The sequence below is a fragment of the Camelus bactrianus genome, chromosome 8 (genome assembly GCF_048773025.1).
Source record: "Camelus bactrianus isolate YW-2024 breed Bactrian camel chromosome 8, ASM4877302v1, whole genome shotgun sequence".
Taxonomy (NCBI): domain Eukaryota; kingdom Metazoa; phylum Chordata; class Mammalia; order Artiodactyla; family Camelidae; genus Camelus; species Camelus bactrianus.
Genome location: NC_133546.1, coordinates 37,657,029 through 37,678,970, shown reverse-complemented (window position 1 = coordinate 37,678,970; position 21,942 = coordinate 37,657,029). Strand labels below are relative to the sequence as shown.

Sequence of the window (21,942 nt, the reverse complement as noted above, 5' to 3'; positions counted from 1 at the left end):
GCAGGGCCCCCAGGCTGAGGACCCAAATATGGGGTTTGAACCCCTTGCTTCTTGGGGAGAACCTCTGCAATTGTGATTGTCCTCCTGTTTGTGGGTCTCCTACCCCAGGAGATATGAGTGTTAATTTTACTGGGTCTCTGCTTTGTTACCCATCTCTTTGTGATTCCTTCTTTATGTGTTTAGCTGTGGAAAATCCTTTCTGCTAGTCTTTATGTCATTCTCATCAATAGCTGCTTTGTAAATAGTTGTAATTTTGGTGTCCCTGTGGGAGGAGATGAACTCAGGGTCTTCCTGCTCTGCCATCTTGGCTACCCTTTTGTAAGAATGTTTTTTCAGCTAAATCATATACTAGGAAGTCATGCAGTTCTAAACAGATGCTACAGGGATGCATGACTGAAGCTGTTCTTTGGCCAGCATGGGTGATATCAGCAGTTGCTTTGAATGTGTTCCAGCCAAAATTATTTTGGCTGTTTTATGACATGGAACTCTGGAATCCTAGTAAAGAGTGATTTTAAAAACTAAAATAAATTCAATTAAAGCAGATTTCTGAGGAAAATTTTTATTTTGCTTGAAATAAAATGGTCAGAGGATATGTCATAACATAAGTTATCTCAGATTTCATAATTTGATTTCTGTCTCAGGTTTCATAATTAGGTTTCAAATCCACCATTTCCAAAGCACATGGTTCTGTCATTGGTTAGAAATACAAAATAACAGCATTCCAGGGCTTGCCATCAGTAGCTTGTCTGATTACGACCTCTTTCTGCTAGCCAAGAGTCTAGCTAAGATAAATGATACTTGGGGATGGTTGTCCAAGGGACTTTTTACCTCTTTATTTTCAGTTTGATCCTAGGATCAAGTTAGACATGAGATAGCTATTTCTTAGTAGTCTGGTACTTTTTTTTGCAGAATTTCATAAATTGAGTTATTCTTAAATGCTATAATTTCCAAAGGGAAAGGTACCAAAGGTTACTTTGAGATAACATGTTTAAAATTCATTTGTTTTGTTGTGAAAATAATTGGAAATACCGTTCACTATTTTATTTGACTGTCTTTTATAGTGAAGTTTTATGAGGAATTCCTTCTAGAAATTAGTGCTAGGAAAGCTTTTTATCCTCCCGAGAACCCTTCCCCTTTTCTGATAAGAATCATATAAACATACATCTTTTCACCCTAGCTCAAAGACATTAGGGTCAGACAAACACTTGAGGTTTAAACCCAGTTATGTTGGCCTTCAATTACATGTTTGTATTCTCCTCTCAGTCCCAATTTTCCAGTACCATTTGATTAGTTGCTTTGCTAAAGAATACATATTTTTTTAGTGTATATCTTCTATGTAGTCACTTCTAATCCTTTTTGAATGAAACAGTGTGTCTATATTTTAATGTATATATACATATATAAACATAAAATGACAGTGAATTTAGAATGTAAATGAATTTGTGTATATGTACAACCACACACGGGTACGTGAACATATGGACACACACTTGGAGTCATTTTCTCTTAAAGATACAGATGTATTTTATTCAATTCTTCCAGTAACCTACTAAGAGTTGGGCATTGTACTAGGAGGGAGAGCCAAATGATAAATTACATAGTAAATTGACTTTAAGACCTTTTAGGTCTTAGACTTTAAGGTCTTCAAGTCAGTATCATACATCATCTTTTGATAAGGCTAACCCGGACCATTCTGTTTAATCCTGCGTCATGTCCATCCTTTCTCACCCATGCATTCTTACTCATCCTTTCCTTTTTGTCTATAGCACTTATCACTTTCTAACATTAAGTGTATTTATGATGTTTATTGTCTACATTCCCTGCTTCTAATCTAAGTTCTATGAGGATAGGGATATTTATCTGTTTTTTTCGATGATGTATTTATCTCAACAACCTTAATGCCTGGCATATTGTAGGCACTTAATAAATATTTGTCAAATGATTGAATAATTGTAATTTTAGTGCTATAGGTGCACCTAGAAAGGAATGTCTATTTCAGTGTGAGGGTGTGGAAAAAGCCTTCAGAGAGGAGGTGACAAGAGAATTCAGTAAGTGGCAACAGAAAGATATTTCAGGCACAAGTACAGAATATGCAGAAATAGGAAGGATAAATGCCTTTGTAATGCTCTAGGTAGAAGCCATGAGTTAGTCTGTACCTGACATCCCCCCAGTATCTGAGGTAATCTTCAGTCACCCTTCTCTGTCTCTCTGACTGTACTTTCTAAGCACCTTCTGTTCAGATACTGGAATTTAAACATATTGAGGTACTAATAGCAGATCATTCATTCATGTAGAAAATGGCACGTAGAAAAAAGCAAAAGGAATGGATCTTACTAAACCGAAGAGATTTCACTATGAATACTTTGCAAATATAGCAATTTATAATTATTTTTATTCAGAAAATCTTGCAGGATCACTGAGACAGTATTCCATTAGTCTTCTTCTTTTTAAAAATTAAATTTTAATTTACATATAATTGACATATAACATATTAGTTTCAGGTATACAACAGAATAATTTGATATTTGTATAAATTGTGAAATGATCACCACAATAAGTCTAGTTAACATTTGTCACACTACATAGTTACACAAAATTTATTTTTCTTGGGATGAGAACTTTTAAGATCTGCTTTCTTAGCAACTTTCAAATATGTAAATATTCACTATGGTGTTATTAACTAGGCAGGATGCTGTATTTTGCATCCCTATGGCTTATTTTATAACTGAAAGTTTATACCTTTTGACCTCCTTCACTTTTTTCTACCCCCAATTACCCTCCACTCCACCAGTCTGTTCTGTGTATCTATGAGCTTGTTTTTGTTTTTTTATATTCCACATATAAGTGAGATCATATGGTATTTGTCTTTCTCTGACTTATTTCATTCTTTTTAATGGCTGAACAATATTCTATTATTGTTTTCTTTATCCATTCATCCATTGGTGGGCACTTAGGTTGTTTCCATGTCTTGGCTATTATAAATAATACTGAAATAAACATGGGCGTGCATGTATCTTTTAGAGTTAGAGTTTTGGCTTTTTTGGGTAAATACCCAGAAGTAGAATTGTTGGATTGTATGGTAGTTCTATTTTTAATTCCTTCAGGAACCTCCATACTGTTTTCCATGGTGGCTGCACCAGTTTGCATTCCCATCAACAGTTCATGAGGGTCCCCTTTTCTCTTCATCCTTGCCAACACTTGTTGTTTCTTGTCTTTTTGATAATAGCCATTCTAACCAATGTGAGGTGATACCTCATTGAGGTTTTGATTTACATTTCCCTGATGACTAATTATGTAGAGCATATTTTCATATAATTGTTGGCTATCTGTATGTTTGGGGAAGTTTTATTCAGATTCTCTGCCCATTTTTAAATTTGTATTGTTTGTTTTTGCTACTGAATTATATGAATTCTTTATATATTTTGGATATTAACCACTTATCAGATATGACTTGTAAATATTTTTTCCCATTCTGTAGGTTGCCTTTTCATTTTGTTGATGATTTCCTTTGCTGTGTAGAAACTTCTATCTTGATGAAGTTTCACTTGTTTATTTTTGCTTTTGTTGCTTTTGGAAATTGGGATTAAACATATATACACAAAATGTATCATTTTACCCATTTTTTAGCATACATTATGTGTATATTCATTGGCATTATGTACATTCAGTGTTGTGTAACCATCACCCCATAGCCATTTCCAGAAATGTTTCATTATCTCAAACAGAAACTCTGTATACATTAAACAATAGTTCCCCTTTGCTGCCTTCCCTCAGTCCCTGGCAACCTCTATTCTTCTTTCTGTTTTTATGAATTTGTCTATTCTAGGTATCCCACATAATATACAGTATTTGTACATATTATACAATATTCGTTCTTTAGTCTGGCTTATTTCACTTAGCATTTTTTCAGGGTTCATCCATGTTTTAGCATGTATCAGAATTTATTCCTTTTAAAGGCTAACATTCCATTGTAAGTATATACCGCATTCTGTTATTGTGAGATAATAGAAAATATATACATTGGTCTAAAACAATGTTACAAAAACCAATATTTTAGTGATATGACAAAAATTCAGTTCAACAAACAGTATTTGGTATCGCCTATGGGAAAGGCACTATATTAGGAGCATCAAAGCCAACACAAACTCCTGCTCGCATTTCAGCAGAATGTAAATTGTGAAGTAAAATAGAGTAAAAGAATACAGAATAGTAGGACAAAAGTAGAAATTAAGAATTCTTGTAATAACAGTAAAATAATTTCAAACTACATAACTAAAAATTTACAGAAATAGAACAAGATAAGTGTTTCAAAACTACATAATTAATGGTATGAAAGATTAAATAGTAGAGGAACATGATAAGTAGAGACATGATAGAAAATATTTTTAAAAGACCCGACTCTAACTTCTGGAGATAAAAACTACAATGGCTGAGATGGAGCATAACTGAATAGGATGCTCACAGCAGATTAGACATAGCAGCAGCAAAGATTGGTGAATTTGTATACAGAGCAATAGAAACTATCCTAATTGAAACATAATAAAAAAAAAAAAGAGCCCCCCAAATTCAACAGGTTATCAGTGAGTTTTGTAGGACAATGTCAAGTAGCATAATATGTGTATAGTTGTAGTCCTCAAAGGGCAGGAGTGAGGGAAGCAGAAAAAACATTAGAAGAAATAAAAGCCAAAATATTTTCCAAATTTGATGAAAACTATAAATCCACAGATCCAAGGAATCAACAAATGCGAAGAATAAGTCAGAGAGAACAGAAAATATGTACTGGTCTCTGCCATTGGTTCCTGGCACAGAGCTCCTGAAATCCTTTCCTAAATGACAAGAACACTAGTAGCATCTCGTTCTAATATTTATCTCTGACCTTGTCCATGACACAGTGCTTTGAAAACCCTTATAAATTCTTAAATGATATAAGAGCACTAAGACCAATCCTTTGTCCTCTTGAGGTGACTCTGAGCAGGTTCCTGAATGGGCCAGTCATCGGAAGGACTAAACCTTAACTAGCAGCTTAGAAGTTTTCAGCCCTGTCCACCCTATTTCTCCAGAGTAGGGACAGGGGCTGGAAACAGAGTTAATAACTGATCATGCCTACATGAGGAAGCCTCCATAAGATCCCAATAGTATGGGGTTCAGAGAGTTTCCAGGTTGGCAAACACATCTACCCTGGGAGGGTGACACGCCCCAACTTTACAGGAACAGAAGCTACTGCCCTCAGGACTCTCTCAGACCTCACCCTTGTTATCTCTTCATCTGGTTGTCCATTTGTATCCTTTATCATGACCTTTAATCAACTGGTAAACATGTTTCCCTGAGTTCAGTGAGTCAAATTAATCTAGCAAGTTAATCAAGGAGGGGGCCATTAGAACCTCTGATCTGTAGCTGGTTGGTCAGAGGCACAACTGATCACCTGGGCTTGGGACTAACATCTGAAGTATTTTGTGTGTGTGTGTGGTGTCTCCGCAGTCTTATGGGACTGAGCCCTAAAACTGTGGGATGTTACCTCCTGATAGTGTCAGAATTGAGTTAAATCATAGGGCACCCAGCTGATGTTGGAGACTTGCATGTTGCAGAGAAAGCCTCCCCACGCATTAGATAACCAGAAATAGTGTTTTGTATCAGGAGTAAAGGAAACCCACAGGAGATAGACTAAACTGAAGATCTTCCCTACAACAAGAGGGAAAGACTGTGGTTTTTATTTTAGTTATCCATTTTTCTGTTGATGGACATCTGTATCGTTTCCGCCTTTTGGCTATTGTGAATAATGCTGCTATGGCCATTGGTGTACAAGTATCTGTTTGAATTCCTGCTTTCAATTCTGCTTTTGGATAGACACCTAGAGGTGAACTGCTGGATCATATGGTAATTCTGTGTTTAACTGAGGAACTGCTAGACTGTTTCCCACAGTGATTGTACCATTTTACATTCTCATTAGCAGTGCAAAAGGGCTCCAATTTTTCCACATCTTTGCCAACACGTGTTAGTTTTCTTTAAAAAACAAAAAGCCGTTCTATGGTATCTCATTGTGGTTTCAACTTACATTTTCTGTTGACTAGTGATTTTGAGCATCTTTTCAAGGGCTTATTGACCATTTGTATATCTTCTTTGGAGAAATGGCTATGTCCTTTGTCCATTTTCGAACTATGTTTGTTGACTGACTTTTAGCAGTTCTTTATATAGTCTGGATATTAATCCTTTATCAGGTATATGCTTTGTAAATTTTTTAGCAACTCATTTTGGAGGGTTGCCTCTTCACTCTGTTGGTAGTGTCCTTTGGTGTACAAAAGTTTTTAATTTTGATGAAGTCCGATTTATCTTTGTGCTTTTGTTATCTGTGCTTTTGGTGTCATATCAAAGAAATCATTGCCCAATCAAATGTCATAGAGGTTTACCCGAGGGTTTTTGTCTAAGAGTTTTATAGTTTTAGTTCTTATGTTTGGGTCTTTGATCCATTTTGAATTAGTTTTTGTATGCAGTATAAGACGGTAAGGGCCCATGTTCATTCTTCTACACGTAGATATTCAGTTTTCTCAGCACCATTTGTTGAAAAGACTGTCCTTTCCCAACTGAATGATCTTGGCATCCTTATCAAAAATCATTTGACCACATATGTGAGAGTTTATTTCTGGGGTATCTATTCTATTTCAAAGGTATTTTGCTACTAATAAAAGTAAATTAATCCCACTAAAACCTGGAACAAGGATGCCCACTCTCACCACTTCTATTTAATATAGTATTGGAAGTCCTGCCATAGCAATCAGACAGAAAAAGAAGTAAAAGGGATCCAAATTGGAAGAGAAGAGGTAAAATTGTCACTATATGCAGATGACATGATACTATCGAGAGAAAACCCTAAAGGCTCAAAAGCTAATAGAGCTGATAAAAGAATTCAGCAAGATAGCAGGATACAAGATTAGCATACAGATATCAGTTGTATTTCTTTATGCTAACAATGAAATATCAGAAAAGGAAAGTAAAGAAACAATCCTTTTAGAATTGCATCCAAAAAAATAAAATACTTAGGAATAAATCTGACCAAGGAGGTGAAAGACTTATATGCAAAGAACTACAAAACATTGATTAAGCAAATTAAAGACGACTTAAAGAAATGGAAAGCTATCCCATGCTCTTGGAATGGAAGAATTAATATTGTTAAAATGGCCATACTACCCAAAGCAATCTACAGATTTAATGTGACTCCTATCAAATTACCCAGGACACTTTTCACAGAACTAGAACAAATAATCCTAAAACTTATATAGAATCACAAATGACCCAGAATTGCCAAAGCAATACTGAAGAAAAAGAACAAGGTTGGAGGAATAACCCTCCCAGATTTCAGACAATACTCCAGAGCTACAGTAATCACAACAGTGTGGTATCGGCACCAAAAAAAAAAAAAAAAGACACATGGATCAATGGAACAGAATAGAGAGCCCAGAAATAAACCCACAGACTTTTGGTCAATTAATCTTCAACAAAAGAGGCAAGAATATGCAATGGAGTAAAGACAGTCTCTTCAGCAAGCGGTGTTGGGAAAACTGGGCAGCAGCGTGTAAATCAGTGAAGTTAGAACACTCCCTCACACCATACACAAAAATAAACTCAAAATGGCTTAAAGACTTAAATATAAGACAAGACACTATAAATATCCTGGAAGAAAACATAGGCAAAACATTTTGACATGAATCTTAGCAATGTTTTCCTAGGGCAGTCTACACAGGCAATAGAAATAAAAGCAAAAATAAACAAATGGGACCTAATTAAACTTTGCACAGCAAAGGAAACCATAAGCAAAACAAAACGACAACCTACAGAATGAGAGAAAATATTTGCAAAAGACTAACAAGGACTTAATTTCCAGAAAATATAAATAGCTCATACAACTTAATAACAACAACAACAAAAAAAACCCAATCAGAAAATGGGCAGAAGACCTAAACAAGCAATTCTCCAATGAAAACACACAAATGACCAATAGGGACATGAAAAAATGCTTAGTATCACTAATTATCAGAGAAGTGCAAATCAAAACTACAATGAGCTATCATCTCACATCAGTCAGAATGGCCATCATTAAAAAGTCAACAAATGACAAGTGCTGGAAACAGTATGGAGAAAAGGGAACCCTCCTACACTGCTGGTGGGAATGTAGTTTAGTGCAACCATTATGGAAAACAATATGGAGAGTTCTCAGAAGACTAAAAATAGACTTACCATATGATCCAGCAATCCCACTCCTGGGCATATATCCAGAGGGAACTCTAATTTGAAAAGATACATGTACCCCAGTGTTCATAGCAGCACTATTTACTATAGCCAAGACAGAGAAACAACCTAAATGTTCATTGACAGATGACTGTGTAAGGAAGTTTTGGTATATTTATACACTGGAATACTACTCAGCCATAAAAGAAGAGTAAAATAATGCCATCTGCAGCAACATGGATGGACCTGGAGATTGTCATTCTAAGTGAAGCCAGAAAGAGAAAGAAAAATACCATATGACATCACTCATGTGGAATCAAAAAAAAAAAAAAAAGACACAAATGAACTTATTTACAAAACAGAAACAGACTCACAGACATAGAAAAAAAACTTATGGTTACTGGGGGAGAAAGGGGTGGAAATTGATAAATTGGGAGTTTGAGGTTTGCAGATACTAACTACTATACATAAAATAAATAAACAACATGTTTCTTTCGTATAGCACAGAGAACTATATTCAATATCTTGTAGTAACCTATAATGAAAAAGGATATGAAAATGAATATATATATGACTCAAACATTATGCTGTACACCAGAAATTGAGACATTGTAAACTGACTATACTACAATAAAAAAATAGTTATATTGTTAACATTAACATTACATTCACAAAATTAGGTATTATATTCCTAATATTACTAGAGGTGGTTAATACATAGTAGTCTTCCAAACCAAAATTAATCTGATATAATCCATTATCACAGTGGTATCATATGACAGAGAATTTTAGAGTATTTGTGATAACATGAAAAGAAAAATTATGCATGTCATTACTGTCAAAGAATGTCTATTCCAAATTATATTGATGTTTTGCTGGAAAGATAAAATGTGTTCTCCATTTCGTATATAAAATTAATATTTAAGAGACTTTGTATAGAGAATTTTCAGATGGGTCCAAACCAAGATACTGCTCTCAAAAAATTTTCATATGCTTTTATCATTAATACATTTTTGGAACCCAAGTACTTAACTAAGAAACTTGTTTTAGACATATTTCCATACATCTAATATGTATTTTTTTTATCAACTTTTGCATATATCCTCTGGACATGAATGAAGCATATGTTATACAATTTTCCTTTTCCATTCACTAATTCATATTAACATTCTCTACAACATGATGAGAAATACAGCAAAACAACAAACCAGTCATGGTTCATCTCTTCAAGAAGCACTTTCTCTGCTCCGGCTCTAAAACAGAGTACCATATATACAAAGAAAATATTCCTTATGATTGTCCCATGAGGATCTATCTCTTCACTCCAGATTCAAAATCAGAGTGTTTGGGGAAAAGCTCTGAGCTAGACTTACTGTTTGATGATGATAAGCCTTAGGTAAATATTTTAAGATACAGTGTTAAGATAAAAAAAAAGAGTTTTAATCATACCTACATATGATTGGTTATGAAAGAGGTAACAGAATGAGTAGAACTAAGAACTAAACATCTTGACCTAAATGTAAAAATCAATTTGAGAACTTCCAAGGTAAGAGTGATATTGTAATTTATAGTAAGAGATAATATATTTGTTCTTTGTCTGTTTCTGGCACAGATGTCCTAAAACCATTGGCATTTCCTAAGTGACGAGTGCAAAAGTGGTCTTTATGTTAATGAGGTGATTTTTGGACCCCCCACCTCCACCTAAGGATGGTTGCCAGGGAAACCCACCATGTGATTAAAGGGTTAGAGCCCCTTAGTTCTCAGGGGAAGGGAGAAGAGAGCAGCTGGAGATTGATTCAGTCACGAATGGCCAGTGAATTTAATCAGTCATGCCTATATAATGAAGCCTCCATAAAAACCCCAAAGGACTGTGTTTGGAGAGCTTCCAGGTTGTGGGAGCTGGAACAGTTTCATATGCCACCATGCTGGGCCCCAAACTTCCCTATGACAGAAGCTCCTTGTTTGGGACCTTACCCTAGGTATATTTTCATTTGGCTCTTGATTTGTGTCCTTTAATATCCTTTGTAATAAGCCAGTAACCTGGTGAGTAAATGGGTTTCTTCAGTTCTGTGAGCCACTCTAGCAAATTAATCAAACCCAAGGAGAGGGTCATGGGAACCTCTGATTTACAGCCAGTAATAACCCAGGTTTATGATTGGCATCTGAAGGGGAAGGTAGACTTTCAGGACTGGGCCCTTAACTGTGGGATCTGATGTCCTATCTGGATAGGTAGTGTCAGAATTGAGAGGAACTGTAGCTTGGGACACCCAGCTGGTGCCCAAGACTTGCTTGGATGTGTGGGGGAATGCCTCTGACACCACTGGAAATTGATGGCCAGACCCTTTGGTAAGGCAATTGATAGTATTTGTCCATCGTGCTTTTACTTCTAAAATTCTAGCATAAAAATAATAATCACATCTCTGCAAATACTCTTGCTCTTCTGACCTCCTCCTCCCTTCTGTTTTACTTACCTAACAAAATCCTAATCCTGGTTGAGTGTAACTATCCATTCCTATAAACCTGTATCCAAAGAATAATCATGCTCTTTGGAAGTGGAATCCTGTTTCCATTTTGGTACACTCTAGCTAGGATAGAATGTATTAGATGAAATCTGATGATCTTGTTCAATCTGAAACCCCATTGCCCTCCCCCACCTTTTTTTTTTTTTGACTTAAAATATTTTTATGATGATTTATATGGAAGTTGATTTTTGTCAGTTAATGTTGGTTTCAATCCTTCAAACTGTTCTTATCTGCTTTATAACATTCACTGTACTAACCCTTTCAAATTGGGATGGGGGGTGGTGACACAGTTTAGTTATATCCTCAAGATAACGTCGTAGTGAAAAACAAATAAAGGTTCTTTAGTTGTATTTTCAAAAAATATATGTAACTTATAAACAATATGTAACATATATAATATACAGTCTGAGTTCAAGCACTGCCTGACAATCCTTTTACACTTCCCCAGTATATTTTCTCTACTTTCCAAGACAACGGTAGTAATTTATACCTTTCTCAAACTCTCTTATTCTTTGTAGGAAGGAGCCCAGGAGATGGAGTCACAGAGGTTAAGATACTGGTTGGTGGCAGAGCCAGTACGAGGGAGCCTCAGAGGAGGTGAGCTTCCTACCACTGAAGTATTGAAGTTCACTCAGGGATGTTACACAGGAGAGCCGAGCATTCTGTAGAAGATTGGAAGAGAAGGCCTTTAAGGCCTCTTCTAACTCCAAGATTCCAAGATTCTACGTTGCTTTTTACATTCTATCAAAATGAATGTCTTGCTGAAACTTTTTCTTCAATCACAATGTTAACAATGTTACAGGACTTCTTGGACCATCTCTTTAATGTTACCATGTAACCCAGTGACACAGGTGAAGGTTGTTGCTTGTCTCTTCTTTCTCCTTCTCTCCCTCCCCAGTCCCAAAATAGGATAAAACACAAACCAACCCCATCTTGATCCTGCATCCCAGTCTCACCGTTCATAGATGCTGCACTATAAATTCTAGAGAATAATTTTAAAAAACACTATAAGTAACTTGGTAGTATTTTATATACTTGAAAGTCCATAATTTCCACAAGTGTTTTCATCTTAGCCTTGTAAATTTAGAGAATGTGGTTGAGTTATAGCTATACGTGGTAATGAAACAAATCAATAAGTTTTAACATTTCCCTATTCTGATTTTGTTATTAATAAAGTAAAATAATTTAATATTTTATGATTTTTATGCAGTAAAATTTTCTGGCAAGTCCTACCTGGAATTAAAAAGTATTTAAAAATTAAAACTTACTAGAAAAAAAAGAAAAACATTGTTTGTTCTAACAAAATTTATTATGCAGTAATTACAAAGGTTAAAGACTCTTCCATCTCAAATAAAAATAACTGTTATAATTACACACATAATATAGTACCTTATAGAACGATTCCAATAAATATCACAGGAAATACAGTGCACTTTCAATTGAAAAGACAAATACTTTTCTCATTCACAGTGTTTGACATAGGAAAGCCTGTTCACATAATGTTCTGTATAAGGTCATGCTCTCAGCAACAGTCCACACAGAGCTGTGCCAAAACAATTCTTTCAGAATGTGAAGTACCGGGCAAACCACTCCTGGCGCTGGGGATCTGGAGAAGCCACCGGGGAAGCTTCACTCTGAGGAGGACTGAATTCATAAAAAGAGAGACATGTAACCCAGCATTAAGCTGTTTTGCAAAATGAAGGGAAAAGCACATAAAACATCAGTGCAGATGACCACAACTGGTTCCCTACGTTAGAAGATGGGTTTTAAAGATTTGCTACTTCTCTACACTAGACGGGTTCTCCACTCCATGAGAGTGCATCAGCAGCTCAGATGAAGTCCATTAAGGAAGAGCCACATTGCAACAATTGCAAAAAAACAAAAACTCAAACAGTTGAGAAAAATAATGTGACCTGATTTGAATTAAAAAATTCAGGAGGAACTGTGGGAAATAAGAGAACAAGAGAACATTCTTCTCATTCAGCACCTTTTCTCTTTTCGTTAATTAAAATTTTAAAATCTGACACAAGCACTTCTTACAGATGTGTCCTTAAATATAACTAAAGTAAGTAACTAAACTATGGTATAGTATTTTTTCTATATGTATATTTAAATTAATCTTTCATAATTCTACAAGCAAATACTCTACGGGAAAGGAGTGCATTAAAAAGCCAATTTCCCTTCCATCTTCAAAGTTATATAATTTATACTTATCTTAATTCTAACTAAAGATTCTTTGGGCTAGTTAAGAAAATAAAAAAATCCCTACCGTCTTTGGGGGAAATTACAAGGCACGCAACAATGTGTAATGGAAACTCCAGTAGTCATGTTCCTTGAGCCCATGCACATGCATCTTACTGATACCTGAACATACCCATGCACAAGGGAAAATAAGCAACACAAAGTATTTAGCACAAGACATGTTCAAAGGTGTACTTGACTATTTTTTCATTCTTGCTATTTTTTTCTATTGAAAATAATGTCATTAATTAGTCATTAATCACTTAGCCTAGAGAAAAGTAATCTACCTCTAAGATTATTACTAGTGACACTGAGATTTAGTAAGAATAAGTCAAAAAATAAATTTTAAAACAGCACAAATTCAGTAATAGTAAGGTAAGCATAAAATGGCAGTACTTTCTAACTTTATTTCATGGATAAATAATTGCATTTCAGTCAAACTTTACTTGTTAATACATTTAATCAAGAACTCTTGTGAGATAACTTAAAATTAGAATTAAAAAAATATTTTTTTTTAAATTTCCTACTTACTTTTGTCATTAAGTTCCCAGAGCTTATTTTTTATTTTGGCAATAAGCACATATATTTATAAATAAGCAAGGGAAAAATAAACATTTAAGAGACAAAAGCTACTTAATAAAAAAATATTTTCATGTTCATTCTGTATCAAGGATGGATTATTAATGAAAAATTGATGATAATTCTAAAAATGAAGCCATAGTCCATAAATATTAAAATCCTAAGCATATGAATTACATTAGCACCTCTTTCAGCATTCAGAAAACTGACTGACAAGAAAACAGAAAAAAATCTTTTTAACAGTCAAAAAGTTCTTTAGAGCGGTGATATATTTTGAAAATATTTCACAGTAAAATTTATTTTCCTAGGCTGTTCTTAAAGTAGTAGATTTCTGCAATGTAACAAAGTAAATTTCTCAAGTTAAAAAAGAAAAGAAATCACTGGTGAGATGGGGCTCACCTCAAAAATGTCTTGGGCTCTTTGAGTGGCACTGGCTGTGGAAGTGGTTTGCTGCTGTTGAACTCAATATCATGGACTGGAGAATTAGGAATGGGATCCAGGCGGTTAGGATGTCCATTGCCCACTCCACCAGATTCCAGAGCACTTAGATTGGGAACACTCACAAACCTGTTTGTTGGTGATTTATCATTCTTCTTCTTTTGCTGCATTAAAAATAATACATGTGAGGACAGTCCTGCATAAGGACGAATGAGAAAGTAGGAACAGTAGAAGATATAAATTTGGCATGGGAAAATTTTGGAAGCTTTATGTTAAACTGGGATGTTAAAATGAACCAGTGTTACCCAAAGTGTGGTCTGGGGATCCTTGGAGGTGCTCTTTATCTACATGGAATCCTCACAGACAGACATGCTGCTAGGACAGAAAGAATGAGGAAGAAACGTTTAGGAATGGCTCATGGGGTGGGGGGAGGGGAGGGGTGGGAAGAAGGCCAAGGGTAAAGAATACTGGGCCGAGAAGGGAAAGTAGGGGAAAGAGTAGATCTTGCGGATACCATGAGGTTAAATGGGTTTAGGCTAAAATTAGGAGAAGGTGAAAAGTTAACATAATTTTAAAAGAGAGGTCCGTGAACTTTAGCCATCTGTCAAAGGGAGGCAGTTCTTGCCTGGAAAATAAAAGGAATGAAAAAATGCTTGGCAAAGGTGTTTGAAAGAAAACTCACATTTCTACATAAGATTGAGAGCTGACCCAGAGAAATAATTTGGTTTTAAATTCACTGTACCATCTCTCTGAAGAGGGAAAATCAAATCTGCATAGTTAAGTCTCATTTACCAATTAATTGGTAGTATTACAATTGGCTCACAATATTTTTAAAAATTTAAAGTATGTATAATAAAAGTGATCAATGTTTTTTATCTTTTAATTGGTCTTTAAAATTAATAGATGAAAAGAGCAATACAATTGCAGGTTACTAAAATCTATCAGCTTCCATATCATTAGTTTTAGTCTGTATTTTATTCACACCTGTAGAACCAATGAGCATCATCTTGCTATGTGGAATGAAAACTAACATGTATGATATTTTGAACAGTCCAATCTTTTACTAATTAAATGTATGCTAATTAAATTTATAAAATAATTTTGCAAATTAATTCCAGAGTTTGAAAAAAATACAATTAATAGACAAGATGGCCTTTTTATTTATTATAGCTCACTATCTAGACATTGTCCTCTATGTCATTTTCAGTGAATCACAAAGTCTCTGAAAAAAAAAAAAGCTTATTTTAGCATAACTGCAAAAAGAAAGGAAGAATAGTATCTTCTTCAGAACTATTTGTGAAAATTGAGTCACTTTTAGGAGTCAAAATTTACAAAGATGTATCTTTTGCATTTTCTTGTTCTAGTCATGAGAGGGCATAATTAAACCCACTTTAAGGTTTCTACTTTAAGAGATCACAAGTATCATTGGTAAAGTTCTACGGTAATGGTTTTGTGCCTAAAAATGTAACTCCAAACCAAATAATAAGAAAGAAAATATTTCTAATCTTCTTTCAACAAGTCTCATAACCTAGCTTTTTAATTAAAAGCTTATTTTCGCTCTAAATAATGAATTTAAAAACTGAAACTAACTATATTCATTCACTCACCAATTATTTATTGAGAGGCTTCCATTGGCAGGCACTGTTTTAGACTCCGGAGATACCACAGGCTTCCCTACTTCAGGCATTCTATTTTATAAATTATTTAAGTCATTCTACTTTTAAACTTTTAAGTTTAAAGTTTGAAGCACTTTAACTTGTAAAGGATAGATTCCATCTCTTAATGGAGAAGGTTTATGAGCTCTGAAAGCAGGTATCTCTGGCTAAGGGCCTAAGAGAAATTAGGTATGATGTGAAAATTAAATCCAAATCAAATAAAATAGCTTTTATTTCTACTACTGATTTTTGGTAAAAGATAATGTAATTTCTATGAAGCCAGCATACATGTTTATTCCTTCTTTATTATTTGCTTTATTGACTACAATAATTTGTAGTAGTTTATAGAAAACATGACAAAATTTTGCAACTGAACAGACACACTGACTACCCACTGCACCCACAGTGCTATGACGGGAGCCACAGGAACTGCTGGGTAGAAAGGTGTGTAAGACTTAGCCATGTCCATTTCGTTTGTCTATAAGGCTCTTCTATCTGTCCTAAGACAGTAACAAAATGTAAGAACAGGTCATGTTCCATTTTAATTGTCAAGCAAGGCAGTAAGACTGAGAGAAGTGAGGCCCTTCTCTGAAGATGAGCACATGTCCCATCCAAGGCCCATGAAGATGACAGGCCTTGAGGGGTGGGTGTGACTCAGTGGTAGAGCACGTGCTCAGCATGCACGAGCTTCTAGGTTCAGTCCTCAGTACTGCCATTAAAACACAAACAAATACACTAAAAAAGCAACAAAATTTTAAAAAAGAATAATTAAAGAAAATGGCAGGCCCTAAGTCAGGAAAAGCTGTTCGGTATACAGAGCTGGAGTACCTTTTAGGACCCCATAGAGGATCGTGAACACTAAGGAAATGACAAGAAATTATCTTGAGGAGACTCAGAAGTTAGTTTTTTTGTTTTTTTTTTTAATAGGTCTGAAAAATAAAATCGTAGAACCAAGGTTTTATAATAATAAAATACTGTTTTAAGGAGTATGAATTCTCAACAAATAAATGAATATTATTAGCATCTCATTCTGAAAATGAGTACATAAAGAATTCAGAGATTTTAGTCCTAGATTATTAAATTTAAGGAAACATTTTTTGGAAGCTTCATCCTATGCTGCTGTAAATATTTTATAAAAATTTTAATCAAGTTTTAAACCACATTTCTATTTTACAATGTTTACAGCACATACCTTACTCAGTGGATTAATAACACCAACAGTAGGACTTGAGTTAAACACTTTGTTGAAGTTAGTTTCTCGATTGACTAATTCCAGCTGATAAAATTTATTATCCTCCTATGCAAAAGAATTAAAAACATCTCTTAAACATTTTCTATTGAATATTTGAAAACTTAATTGTATAAATGCCATTTCATTCAAAACTTAATATAAAACTTGAAAATTTATACTTTATTCAAAGATTTCTAGACCTGATTGCCAGGGTCTTAAAGTCTGCTGGTGGGTAAGTTTTCAACACCTTTCAAACCCTGTGCTCCGAGACTCTTCTCTACCCTTTCATACCTTTTCCCTCCAAGGCTGGATCTAAATGTTTTATTTTGTCCACCTCCTTTCCAGAGGGCTGACTGCAGATTGAGCAGGCTTAACTTGCATTCATGGAGCTGCATGCATGGTTGAGTTGTTTCCATATAAGATGATGATACTATAGTATACATTATTCTTTAGTACTGGAAATGTATTTGATCTTGCCTAATCTCCTCTCTTGAGATATTGATGTATTACAGCAATGGTAACCAAAAAACAGAGAAAAAGTGAAGGGCCAATACAGAGATAAGATAAACCCTTTGCCTTTGGCTCCACCAACATGTGCTAAATGAACAATCAGGCAGTAGGAAGTAAACATATAAGTAAATGGATCTGTGTGTGTGTGAAATGCAGGGTAATAACTCTAGCAGAACTGGATTCTTCAACCCCCTCTTAGTTATCACTATCATTTGCATCATTAATCTCAGCCTCACAGTTCACAGAATCAGGGTATAGTAAAAGAGTGCAGAACAACCCTCTGGCTAAAACTGGAAAATCAATAGCTACTTCTACTATAGATGAAGCATACTTATTACTTTTGCTAATTTCATGTGTGGAATATAAGGTAATTTTCCATGAATGTTCTGCTATCAGATAGAGCAGGCCAGGAGGCTTGTGCTCTGTTCACAAAGCTTGGAAAACTGGGTGGTTAGTGGGATGAAGTAGCACATACTCTGTCTTTCCAATGCCCACTCCTGGGTTCCTTCTATGAACCCCAGTCGACTACCTGTTGATTTTGGCAGGAATTTCTAGTCCCAGATAATAAGATGGCTTTCTTAAATGCTAAAAGAAATACATTAAGGAAAAAGGACTTCAGAAATAAGCTCTTAGGCTGTCTTTGCATGCTAATGCTCAAAGTTTTTATGAAGGGCTCAACGAGCACATAGAATTATTAACAGTCTATTTCTAGTTTTACTCTGAAAGAGTTTTATTTGTTAGTGCTAGTAAAAAGAAATACTTCAATTATTAATCAGGTCATATAATTTTAGAAGACTGAAATGTTTCATGAATTTTAAAACATTTGTATATTTTTTATTCTTGAGGAATAATGAGTTTAATGAAGGCAGAGTATATATTGTTAAATCTGTATTTTCTTCCCTGCTGGACTTCTCAGAGTCCCTAACACCTGAGCATGGACTGAGACCCTCAATAGAGAGCCTGTTGCTTTTCTTAGGTTAGAACCCTAAGCAAATGGAAACTTTCCTCCATGTGGTACCTCTCTGAATCAGGTTTCGGTGGAACACACTTTAGGAAATTAATATGACTAACTGGAAGTGTACAATGCAGGCTAATGCATGCATGTGTAGACTGTTCTTTCCTATCCAGTTCTAATTCTACATGTACAATACACATACACTTCAACAGCATATTAACTGTATACGGTCAATACACATACACTTCAATAGTAAATTAACTGTACATTGCCAATGACATTAAACATTCAATATGTATTCAAAAGACTATTTCTTTTTAAAAATTACCAAAAAAAAAAAAAACAAAAAAAACCCAGGCACAATCCTCTTACCCAATACCAAATTATAAATTTTAAAATTACTTTGTATTTCTTATCCTCACTCATCAACATGTTACTAAACTCTCAATCACAATACATATATTTTGTACTTTCAATTTTCATTTAGCATTACTTAAAAATTTTTTGCCCCAATCAGCAGTCTTATCGATTACCAACATGATTACACCATAACCCCCGCCACCTCCCCACCCCCAAGCCTAAACAACTTACAATTAGTTTCTTTATGACCTGGTCTCTTTCTGTAAGCATGGCCTTTAATTCCGCAATCAACTGTGTATCTTCTGGTTTTGATTCTCTCATTAGATATTTTTCTTCCATTTCTTCTAGTCTAAAAACAAGAAAACTTTTAGTTCATTGATATGGCTCAGACACATTCTTCTGTAATGCCTACATTTTTCAAATTAGTTCAGTTGAACACAAATTTAAAATTAAACTTTTTTCCTTAAAACTTTAAAGCATAAAGACATAACTGCCTCAAGGGGAAGTGTTATTAAAGGCTCTCCAAGGGTAGATGATTTCATTAAAGGCTTTGCAGGTTACTTTTGGAAGAATTCTCTCATTTTAAGTCACTTGAGTGTACTTGGCAATGAGGTGAGGTATGGTCTATAGGAGAAACAATAAACTGAATAATACTGTTCTAGGAAATACAGGTTTGATGCTGAAAATGCAGGCTTGCTATTAGGAGAACTTACCACAAATACAATACTGTGTACTGACATAAGGCTTAGTAACATACACAAAAAGGACAGAAGATACAGAAGGAAGGGGAACAAAGGACACACATATGACATCATTCTTGACATCATTCTTTCCTGGTTTATGGAAAACATAGTTTTACAAATTCAGTGTTACCAGCTAATATATATAAACTGTAAAAAACAGTTCATTAGATGGAGGAGAATTGTATTTTCTTCTAGGCCTTTTCTGCCCTGAATGAGAAGGTAACAGGACTGAATGACACTGAAGACTCTAGAAAAGAGGCCGTTTTAATGAGCAGAGATGCCATGGAGCCTGCAGAGTCTAAGAACATAGGGCAGGGCAGAAGGAAGAGGATGCACACGGAACCTACTAGCTTAGTTTGAAAAAAAGAATTCTGAATTTGAGAAAATTCAAATAATTAAAACAACTTAAAAACTTACTATCTTTAAAATGTAAAGGATAAACTTAAGCTCAGTAAAATTATGGTTAATAAAGATTCACAGAAAAATTTATTCACTCAAATCTGAGTAGCTTCTAGATCTGTCTTCTGGGAATCAGTGCCCCACTCCTGCCCTCCGATCCCAGGGGCATATCAGAATCAGTATTTTAGTACCTTCAGTAAACCCCACGAACTCAGCTCAAGCCAAAGACTTGGAGATGACATTTTTGGCTCCATACCCAGCCCCACGGCTGAAGTTCTGATCTGGGAAGTGGGGAGGTGTGAAGGTGAGGAAGTGTGGGGTTAGGGTGTGACTGTCCCAGGATCAGCAGGGCCTTTGTCAGTTCAGCGTGAGGCTAGTTCCATTATCTTCACTTCTGTTCTTCTGTGACAATTCACTGAGCTCACATACAGTAACCTTGCATTTTACCATGATGTGGCACTGTATGGGCAGAGGTTTATACATTTTATGGGCAACGGTTTTAAAAAGCTTGGGAAACAGTTATTTAGTCAAGGAAAAAGTTATTTGGGTTTAATACTGGAGTAGCCACAAGGTGTCACTGGAGTACTTTCTTCATCATTAAAAGCAAGGTATAAGATTTTTAAACTGTTTCTTGCAGCTGAACAAGAATACTTGGTAGTAAATGGTCACTAAAAAACTCAATTTAAAGCCATATTTAAAACTATTATGTTCATTTGTTCTACTACAATGAGAAGTTAAGGTAAAGTGAATCTAAAACAATTACAGTCTTAAACCACCTTTTTGCATAATAAAGGTCTACTAACCTAAGTTTTAGTGAGTGTATGTTTTCATTTAGTTTTAACATTCTTTACTTACAAAATTATTACCAGTTAATCCTCCCCACAAAAAATCTTTAGTGCCAATAATTTTTTAAAAAGATACCTGGATATTAAAGGGAAAAAATGATCAAATTGAAAAAGCATAATCCATATAAACACAAATGGGAAAGCATTAAAGGAGAGAACAAGTAACATGATGTAGATTTAACTTGCAAACATGTTTTCAGGATTGCTAGTCTTCTGAAATCCCGATAGGAAGAACACTTGGTACTATTCCGACATCCATTCAAGCCAACACCAGTCAACATTTCCCTTTCAGATGTCCCACGTGGCTAAGCCAGCAGCTTCCCAAAGACTAGGTGTGAAGACGTGATTCAGGGGACGGTTTTTAGTTTGTTCTCCTTTAATCTTTCTGGTCACAAGAAGGAGAAAGTCTGGTTGTGTGGGTCTTGACTGGCCTTCATAACACACATGTCTATTAATGCTGTTTCGCTGACAGTCAGGCAGGCCTTCAGCATCAGTGCCAGCCGGACCCGATAACACTGTTGTATTCTCACAGAAGTTACAGTTATCTAACTACAGCTTAGCTTCTATTTAGAATAATGGATAAGATTTTTTCAGTAGTGATAATGGTTTTACTGCAGAGATAAAAATTTAACAGGAAAAGATTAAGTTAAAATGAGCCAATTAAAAATACTAAGAAAACAGTATCACAGGTAGCTAGAAATGACCAAATCCCCAAAGGCTGAATAGGAAGGATTAAAAGCCTGGAAAACACTGCCTTGAGGGAACCACACAGGCTTTTACTCCAAATACAGATTCGCTTTAGAAGAAACACAAAGAGAACAGACGGAAGTAGAACATATAAAATCACTAATTATGGTCACTGTTGGATTCTCCCCAGGCATGAGTGCCCTGATTTTTTTTGGCTCTGAGGATATACAGGTCAATGTCTGTGGTTCATGGACAACACAAACCAAAAATATAAATGCATAAAAGCTATATAAAAATGTTTCCAAGTTGACAGACCTTCCATGCTTATAAAATAATTGACAAAAAAGTTGAGATTTTAGAGCCAAACGACAGTATTATTAGGCACATATCTATCCTAGAATTTTGATTGTATAAGATGAAAGAACTCTATTATACCATCCTCTCTACAGACTTAAGGAAATACAATAATTCAAGCAGCTTAATGTTAAACTCTTCTTTTCCCATAAATTACAGGCACAGACTGACTTGTGACAATAGGATGACTATGTCCTTACTTC

At 35.1% G+C, this 21,942-nt stretch overlaps 1 protein-coding gene across 5 annotated transcripts in view; it reads right to left on the bottom strand.

Moving 5' to 3' along the window:
- Positions 1-12,029: 12,029 nt before the first annotated feature.
- The window catches only part of FAM184A (family with sequence similarity 184 member A), an 88,753-nt gene continuing 78,840 nt past the window's right edge, over positions 12,030-21,942 (bottom strand). For 2 of the 5 annotated variants that reach the window (XM_074368423.1, XM_074368425.1), the window contains 4 exons: positions 18,943-19,060; positions 16,848-16,952; positions 13,962-14,164; positions 12,030-12,386 (listed from right to left, as the gene is read on the bottom strand). In XM_074368423.1, the coding sequence (XP_074224524.1) occupies positions 12,305-12,386; positions 13,962-14,164; positions 16,848-16,952; positions 18,943-19,060 (508 nt within the window). In that variant the 3' untranslated portion in view covers positions 12,030-12,304. Of the gene's footprint in view, positions 13,107-13,961; positions 14,165-16,847; positions 16,953-18,942; positions 19,061-21,942 lie in introns of all 5 variants that reach the window. The other 3 variants (XR_012508648.1, XM_074368424.1, XM_074368426.1) reach the window with 3 other exon arrangements.